This window comes from Chenopodium quinoa, unplaced genomic scaffold (genome assembly GCF_001683475.1).
Source record: "Chenopodium quinoa cultivar QQ74 unplaced genomic scaffold, ASM168347v1, whole genome shotgun sequence".
Taxonomy (NCBI): domain Eukaryota; kingdom Viridiplantae; phylum Streptophyta; class Magnoliopsida; order Caryophyllales; family Amaranthaceae; genus Chenopodium; species Chenopodium quinoa.
The window spans coordinates 1,532,895-1,542,303 of record NW_018744835.1 but is presented as its reverse complement, the minus strand read 5'-3'; the positions used below and the strand labels follow the sequence as shown (position 1 = coordinate 1,542,303).

General features: G+C 34.7%; 1 protein-coding gene across 2 annotated transcripts; it reads right to left on the bottom strand.

Moving 5' to 3' along the window:
* LOC110704482 (AFG1-like ATPase) lies at positions 1–8,989 on the bottom strand. Of its 2 annotated transcripts, XM_021882265.1 has the most exons (14): positions 8,738–8,988; positions 7,407–7,543; positions 7,166–7,308; positions 5,645–5,790; positions 5,389–5,468; positions 5,033–5,290; positions 3,800–3,910; positions 2,971–3,093; positions 2,698–2,819; positions 2,557–2,626; positions 2,379–2,471; positions 1,639–1,766; positions 737–878; positions 1–311 (listed from the first exon to the last, which is right to left on the bottom strand). In XM_021882265.1, the coding sequence occupies exons 1-14, from the start codon at positions 8,841–8,843 to the stop codon at positions 177–179; spliced, it is 1,794 nt and encodes a 597-aa protein (XP_021737957.1). In that variant the 5' UTR covers positions 8,844–8,988; the 3' UTR covers positions 1–176. The 2 variants fall into 2 exon arrangements, with proteins under 2 accessions (XP_021737957.1, XP_021737958.1); XM_021882266.1 differs by lacking the exon at positions 3,800–3,910 and having other exon boundaries at positions 8,738–8,989.
* Positions 8,990–9,409: the final 420 nt, after the last annotated feature.

Sequence of the window (9,409 nt, the reverse complement as noted above, 5' to 3'; positions counted from 1 at the left end):
TAGAATTGTAAGAGTACAATTTCATACTCCATAACTTTATTATAACAGAAACCATTAGCTCATAGCATATAGTAAAACAATGGATAAACTTTAGGAGGATGTATACACCCAAGTCAAAGAATAAACAGATACAAGGAAAAAACAGGTGATCAGGTAAAATTTTAAGGTAAAAAAGGTCAAATGGATGTTTGAGATTGCAATGTTCTTGTATGATTGTTCTCATGATGAATGGGTTGTCTCTGGAAGTATGGATGCAAACCACGAACTCCTTCCAGATACAAAGGGGTCTGCATTTCTATCAAGCGGGAGATCTGCAAGGAAAGCATCGGGTTAAGCACAGATACTTCAAGCATTAATTAACAGTAACAAATTCTAAATTTCCCATTGACAGGAATACAAGAAAACTTCCAATTAAAACAGGAAGTATTGAGTCAGAGACGTTTGGAAAAACAATTTATGCAACTATAACAGCGAGATACTCCAGTAAGAACATTAGCCTTAATGTGCAAATAGCAAACTCAAATTTTGAAAAAGGTGCCCATAAGGAGGAGGGGGGGGGGGGGGGAGGGCAATGGGGGGAAGAAGGGGTTCTTTTACAGGGATACAAGAATCCACCACGCTAGTTTTGTCAGGAAGGACTTGGCCTCGATATTTACTGAAGATATTTTATCCTTACAATTTTGCAAAATCAAAGAGGATTCTCTATGTACGATTTGCATAAAAACTAACCACTTACAGCTCTATGGAAGGCAAACATTTCTTCTTGTGCAGATAATATGGATATAATGCCACTTGGGGAACCACCAGAACCCATACTGCCTTCTGTTAAGACATCCCTGCGAAGTTTTGAACCTTCCATCTCTGTTTCGAACTGAAAACTGGAAAAACAAACCATATTCTGTCAGTGTTCATCTTTTCTAAAAATGCTTTACAAGAGAATTCTTCACAAGTTCCATGGCACAAATGTTCTCAATTTCCCTTAACATTAACCAAGTTACTTACAGCACTAAAACAATAAAACATGAAAATTAGTTATGTACTTCGTATAATTTATGATATATGTAGTCCAACACAACTAGTCATCTGTCAATGAGCTTAACAACTTAGGCTTACAGAGGACCTGAAGACAGCATATAAAGATAAGCCAAAAGCTACACCCATGTTAAGGTTGTTATGAAGTTTTGTAGTTTGATTTCTATAGTGGTCAATCATCACGTGACATTCAGATCAAAATTATAAACTCAAACACCATTCATATAAAATCAATGATGGACATGGGGCATACCAAGCCACTTAGGATCATATAGCATGGATCTCGGTTGTGGCCAGCTTATGTTTAAGGAAGGGCGAAGCAAAGCTACACAAAACAGCATTACAAGTAAGCTTAGAAATACATTTACTAGAAGATTGGATGTTATGGCCAACAGTAATTCCCATCAGTAGTATCAACAGTTCAACACCCTATATTGAAACCTGTAACACACTGCCATATAATTGCACTGATATTTCTAACTACTAAAATTTAGCACACAATATCTGAGTCAAGAGGAGACAGATCAATAAATTTAACACCTTAACTTAATATTTGCCCAAGACAATTCATAAAGCAAAGATAGGCATGAAGAAACTAGCACTTGCCTTTCCAAATCGAAAAGAGTTCCTTCTTCGGTTCCTTGGAAAAGGTCATCAATGGAACAAGCAGCAGAACAAAATAGACGACAGTGATGGTTGTATAGTTCATCTATGAGAGTAATAAATCTCCGTGCCTGAAATCAATAACATTTAACACATCCAAAGCATTAAATATACTGCTCAAACATGAAACAGTTTCCTAGAGGTTAATGCATTACGTTTGGACATAACTAATTAGTATACATAACAAAAATTTCATTGAGCAAGTGTAGATAATTAACACAATTACTAAGCTATGTCTCGGGAAATCAGGCTTGACCACTAGTGTTGGATATCTGTATGTCTCCAGGTGTCAAACTAAATTTCAAGAAATTTGTATGTTTGTCCAAAATAGTTTGTCAAGTGTCTACGTCCATATCAATAGTCCAGCACGATATACTTGCTAAGTCAATAATCTAAAAAATGGTAAAGAAGTATGGAAGTAATAATTTAAAATGCATAACTGATATGTATAGGCCAATACATAACCTTTTAGCTGGTATTTAATGTCATGATTATAGAGCACAAGTGAAGCCGCCACAGCTAAGATAGAGATTTACTTGGGGAAGATCCTTGTTAAGTTTTGGGATATTCAAATTGATCTAAACTGATGAGGTTTTTAGTCATTAAATATTTATTGATAAAATCATGGAATTAATCAATTTTTACCCACTACAAAGCACATGAAAAGACAGAGCAATTCATACCTTGTCCCTGATACGCATGCTCATTGCCGGTATGTCAGAAATAAAGACTGTGTGGTAGTTTTTAGCTAATGCAATATAGTCTGCAGCCCCAACCTAACAGCAATAATAACAAATGTTGGTATTTAATATAAACTACTCCAAAAGCAAAGAGAATTGACAATGCGCAAATTTAATTTACCGGTCTTCCACAAAGATACTCAAATGAAAAACGTGCAACCCCATTGCAGCTTTGAGGAACATCTAAAGACCTGTATAAATGAACTAATTAATCAAACAGGCTTTACAAAATCATAATAGACTTGAAGAAATAAAATAGTACCTTCCAAACATCACTGGAATAGACTCAGTTGTCACAATTCCTCCATATTCATTAGTGACCTCACACCATGATTTGTCAAATTCCTGCAATGCCTTGCTATCTAAAGGACAGAAGTAGTTGACCTGTGAATGGAGATACCTGAATTAAGAAGGGAAACCATAACCAAGCATGCAAGGTAGAGTTGATAGGTAAAAAAAAAAAAAAAAAAAAAAAAAAAAAAAAAAAAAAAACTCCTGCATGAGTAATACTTGTGAAGTACAAACCAGCTCTCACCTGACTTTTGGATCCCTGAGCAACAAGTCGGCGATAATCTATCTCACTGCCGATAAGAACATTCTGGCAATGTTCTTCCAACTTCTCAACCAGCTTTAGGAAGATCTCCTTCTGCATTCCATCCTGCAGATGAAAGGTATTCAGGGTTTAAATAGTTGATTTACAGCTCGCATAACTCAAAATCATCACAAAAAAAGGAGAAAGATTATGCGTTTGGCATGGATAGAAATAGTGTGTTATCCTTTTAAGATAAGGTGTCAAGCATCAATGGAAAGAAAGAAGAGAAGGGGAAAAAAAAAAAAAAAGATTAGCTCGATATAGACTTGCCAAAAAAAAAAAAAAAAAAGAAAAAACAGAGGATAAACATAGAATGGGAAGTGAAAGAAATGGGGTACAGAGGGATGTTTTTAATACATTGACCATAAAAGATATCAATCAGAAATATACAAATAAAATCTCTTTGTACTATTAAGGATTCAAAGTTTCAAGTCCGTTTTAGTTGAAATAAAAAAATTCCAAGGTGACAGAACAAAGCTCGCCAGGGTGTTACAAATGAAGGTACTGTGCATAAAACAGAACAAAGGAAGTCCAAAATGTTTCACTGTATTTATATACCTTAGTTCATTGCATGGCTAACATTATTTTTCAATTTCCAAACATTAAGAATCGGGAAAAGACAGGACAGAGCAAAATGCAGAACAATCATTTCTAAGCATAATAAATATTATTAAAAAAAAAAAAAAGACAAAACGTTGCCATCACTCCCATCAGAAGTGACCACAATCACCCAAAAAGAAAATGCCTTTAATTAGAAGCCTAAAATGCCTACCTGATTCAAGTCTCTGGGAGCTCGATTACTGGTAGCTACAAGCACAGTTCCAGTGCTCAGCAATCTGCTAACAATTCCAGATAAGGTCACAATAGCAAATACATCAACAGCCTGTGTAGAAAACAAAAAATACAAGTCAAATTGAGTTGCAAAACCAACCTTACTACCAAGGAACACGTCTTATGAATAGTACATTTACTAGATGTGAGAGTATCTAAAATCCAAAGAAGTGAAGCAGATTGCCAATTTATAGACTTTTTAGACAACAAACAACATAATAATCAAACAAAAAAAATAGGACTACAAAATGATAATTGGGTATTTTGCATGATTCATCCAAAATTTGACCTTTCTCTATTGTGCATCAAGCCATCAGAAATACAAGACGGCTGTTTAAATGCATGACTCTCTGATAATAATATGGGTGATCTTGAACTTTGAACTTTTCCATAATCCATATTACCCTTATTGATACCCTTAGGAATTCCCAAGAAGACTACATTGAAATATCAAGTCATATAAGCTAATTCTTGAGAGCTTTATTTCGAAATTTTGAACTAACTATTGAACTTGTACTGACCTTTGTGTCAAATTGTTTATATACTACAACACAAACAAAAAGAACAACAAAGCCGTAGTCTCAAAATGATTGTCATAAAGAACCATCGACGAAAAGTGAATAAAAAAAAAAAGAAAGTAAAGAGACAAGTTAAAGAAAAGAAAACAGAGAAAGTGATAAAATGAAAGTGGAAGAAGATGAGAGAAACATAGTGAGCAAGTAAATGAGAGCATTGTAAAGTGGGAACCCAAAAAATGAGGTTATATAACTAGAATTTGAAGAAGTCTTTTAAGAGAAGGCTAAGTGGATATAGAAAGAGAGAAAACAGGAATACACATAAGAATCCTAGGAACAATTATTTTTTATTTCCACTTTCCTTGGTTAACCAAACACTTTTTTGAATTTCCTAGGAAGTTCAATTTCATGGGAAATCAAATTTCCAAGAAATTTGCAATTCCTACATTCAACCAAACGAGCCCTGAAACAATAGACAAAATTTCCTTCTCCAATCCCTAACTAGTCAAAAAATTCTATATATTGCAAACACATTTTAAAATTCTCACATCTCGATGAGAAAAAATTAGTCATGCAACCACATCTATATTTCCCCTCCATATAGACACAGCTATAGTCTCATAAGTCACAATATTTTTGAACATACTAGATAAACTAACCTGTATCTCATCAAAGCAAAGAATGCTAGCACCTCTTTGACCAACTTGTTGACCAACCAAAAATTTATCTGCCACAGCAGGAAGAATGTGGTTCATTTGCACTTCTTGCTTATAGAGTTCTTCCCCAGCCAACCATTCTTTGACTTTGGTATCAAAGGGAAGATTCATAATCCAGCTAGATATACTCGACTGCATGGGTTTTTCTTCCACTTGATTCTTCCATATATTATGCATATGTTCATTAATTTCTAGCATAGCCTGCCAGTAAATGGTCATGAAAAACAAACGGCTTAATCATCAGCCGTGCTATACCCATAATCTTTTTTTTTTTTCCAAAATCTTTCTCCGTTTTTTACCTCGTGAAAGTGAAACCTTCTTCGATGCTTAACAACTCCTTCTGTTGCACTATAAAACATGTCCATCAGCATAGTTTTTCCTACAAGATAGACAGAAAAGAGTTGAGATATATCCTCTCTAAAAACTCAACAAGCAACTTTGGGGGAACCCATCCCTCATCTTATTTCAATCAGGGCCCTAAATAATCTTCTATCATATTCATACCCACTGAACATTTTAAAAAAAAAATGTCTAAGACAGAGAATCACAACTTACCACTTCCCACATTTCCATACAAATATAATCCTTTTGGGGCCACAGGAGCAACTGGACGTTGACCAATTATAGAATCTAACTTCTTCTCCCTATTCAGGTACGAAACCCGCTTTCCCACTCCTGGTTCTACATCCTGAGAATTTCTCCTGAACCAAAAAAAAAATTCTCAAACAACTAAACATAATAATTGTAATAAGAAAAGATTCAGGAACATAAGAAAAGCAATCATTTCATAAATAAATACAGTAGACAAAATGTAACTTTACGTGCACCAAAAGGCTAACCTACATGACACACTCTACAGAGCAAACAAACTCCATCTTTCTCCTCCCTCCCCTGCACCCTCCCAACCAGAAGGAGAAAAAGAGGAAACTAGACTAGATATCTTCTACCTCACTATCAACCACAAGAACCCCCTGCCCCCCTCTCCCTCAAATTAATTTTCTGTCAGCCTCACAGACTCAACAAATATAACAAAAACTGAAAAATGTCGGTAGACACAAGCTTCATGATAATCTATAGTTTTTATAGTCTTTAAATCGTAATAAAAAAGACAAGAACCCAAAATTCCCCCAATGAAGCACCAACCAAGAGTGGCAGAGGAAGTAATTGGGGAAAGAGCGTGAAAGCTCATTGATTTGTACTCAATATCTTGAACATAACACTTCACATTTCCTCAATATCTTAAAGAGAAGAAAAATTCAAAAGAGAAGGCCAATTGAATTGCAATTTAAAAAAGTCAAAAACTGTTTCACTAATTGTAAGCATAAATTCCACCAAATGAATGACAATAGGACCCCTCTCATTGCCCCTATACATATTATAATTACAAAGACAAAATAAAAAAGTATTTCACATAAGACTTCTTAATTAATAATGACTGAAATAATAAACATCAAAGAACCACCAATAAGTCTCAATGGTTGCATTGATATGATCACATCAGAAAGAAAAATTAATTTGTCTTTGAATTACCCCAAAGGCCCAAACTATTTATATTGGAGCCTTTTATTTTTTCACAAATCGTGATAGAAACTACAACTACTTATCCACACATATAATTTAGTAGTTTTAAAATTACACCTATTGATGCAAGTTATGGAATATGGTAAGCATTTCATATGTTTTTTAGACATCTTCTTTCAAAGAACTAAAGTTCAAGAAGATATAGAGATATCAGATGTACGGACACGATTTGCAGTTATTCTCCAGACCAGTGCTTATGTATGCATATTTCTGAAACAAGCAAGATATCTCCATCCACCTCCACCCCCCCCCCTCCTTCCCCAACCAACCCTCCACCTCCCACCCTCCAAGCAAAGGAATAATTTCAAATTTTTAAAAAAGAAATAAACCTTGAAAAAGCAGCAAAGAGGTATACAAAATCAAGTTTAGCAAAAAGGAATCACCTTAAAAAAAAAGGATGGGTTGGTGGGTGGGGTGGGGGCATTGAGTATACTTATTCAAGGCATCTCAACCACATCTAATATTAAAAATATGACATTAAACAGCATGCCTCACCGAGTCGCCCAACTGTCAACCAATGTATTTCGTTTCTTCTTTATTTCTGACCACATACCACCCTCTTGTCTGCGCTGTGCCTCCTCCATTAGAATCCGGCGATGCTCTTCCTCTCTTTTCTTCTCCCAGCTGGCTAACTTTTGCTGCATGTAGAAGTCCAAAATAGTTGTAAATTTCAGAGACACATTATCGTCACCATCACAAACTACTAAATATGTAATATATCAGTCATTTGGCATACATGATATTCCTCCATATCTTTCTCATATTTCTCCAACCTCCCCATAAGATTTTCCAACTCTGAAGCGACTCTTTCTTGATATGGATCATGCTGTAACTTCCCTTGGTCAACCAGATTCTGGTATTGTACCAATGGTCCTACATGAGATAGCTCATTTAATTAGTATTATTCCAAACAAATCAAAATATCATATACTCACACACCATCTCAACCAAAAACTAATTCAATCAGTAAAGATAATTCAGGCAATACAAACAGGAGTCTTATACTTTTTCACCCACTTTCTAGTCTACAGACAAAAGATGCATACAAAAGACTGAAAGATATAGACGAAGTTAATACATATGCAATTAAAAAAACAGTCTAAACAATGACCCATCTCAGCATCTTCTATCACCTAGAAGCACATCTTATTGATAATAAAACACCAATAGAATTGAGAGGATTCGATCAACAAATTACAAGTTATATCCAAAGACATACGATATTCTTCCTAGGCAATCTTTGGAGCTGTGGTAATTTTGTTATGTCCATTACCATTAGAACATCTAGATTCTAACAGTACGTATTCGAGAATTCTGATCTCCTCATGTACAATAGCAATTATTTCACTTCAAACAAGACTCGAATTCAGCAGTATCAACACAATCTGAACTAGACATCATTTATTTTGGTCAAAATGAGCCGCAAAGGGTATTACAAATTACAAATGGGGTATAAAGATTTGAATGTGTGACCAATTAGCCCCCGGTCTTTGCCACTAGGCCGATACATCACTGGTAAAACTTGACACCAAATAGATTGGATCATAATGGAAGAAACCAAATGTTTCACTATACCAATCATGACTTAGGCAAGAATTTTAATAACCCCTCATCCTCTTAATAAAGATATTCTCTTTTTTAGTGTAACAATTGGTCAATGTAATTACAATGGTAAAAATTCTACATATATAACTGTTTTATTGACAATGAAGAACTGCGGACGAATATAACATCCAGCTAAAAAAATCTCAAATCTAACTTAATCAACAGTTACCAATACTATGTTACTTGGACTCGGGAATTCATATCTGACACGATAAATGTGTCTAAGTGTCAGACTCGTCTATTTAATATTTTTAGGTCCAAATTCAGCACGGGTAAAAATGAACAATCACAAGTAACACATTACTATTACAAAAATATGTGGTAAAATTATGATCACATTACAATAAGGACGAAGAAAACTAGGTTTTATAACAATGAAACTCGAGAAATCAACAATTCTCATTCTACAATTATGCGCAAATTAAAAAGATAGGAAAATTGAATTGAATTGAATAGAATTACCTGGACGCTTAGAGTAGAATCTGATGAATTTGTGACGAAATTGAGGATGATGACGAACGGATGCATGTGAGAAGATGTTGGAAATTTGTGAAATTCGTCTGATCATTTTCTCTCTCCTTCTTCGTTCAACTCGTAATTGATTGTTGAGGATTCATCAGAACCTGTGACTCCATTAATAAGGAAAGAAGAGCAAGGAGGGAGGAGAGCCAAAATGAAGGAAAACTGCGACATTTGATTTTGAGGATGTGGCCTCTTTTAACATGGTGAACGTGTAATGTATATGATGGTTTATTCCAACTTTATTATTTGCCCCATTCCGCAATTGGGTCAGGTTTATTTTAATTGGGTCTAGTTTAAATTTGAGTCATGCTACGATTAAATCATTATGCGTGATAAGTTAATATTTGGACGGCTTAGTTTTTGATCAGATCGAGTTGGGTTATTTTTGACCCCTCTACTTATACTCTATGTCTCTATCCATTTTGTTTAAGTGACACATATAAGATACATTAATATATTAATTAAATTATGATGTAATAAGAGTTTATTGAAAAAGATATATTATTACATTACGAAGTAAAAGAAGTTTATACAATAGGTTTTTTTGGTTTGGTTTCATTCGCTCAAATAGTGGTTCGATTTAATTCTCAAATTTGGTTGAATGTGGCCCCT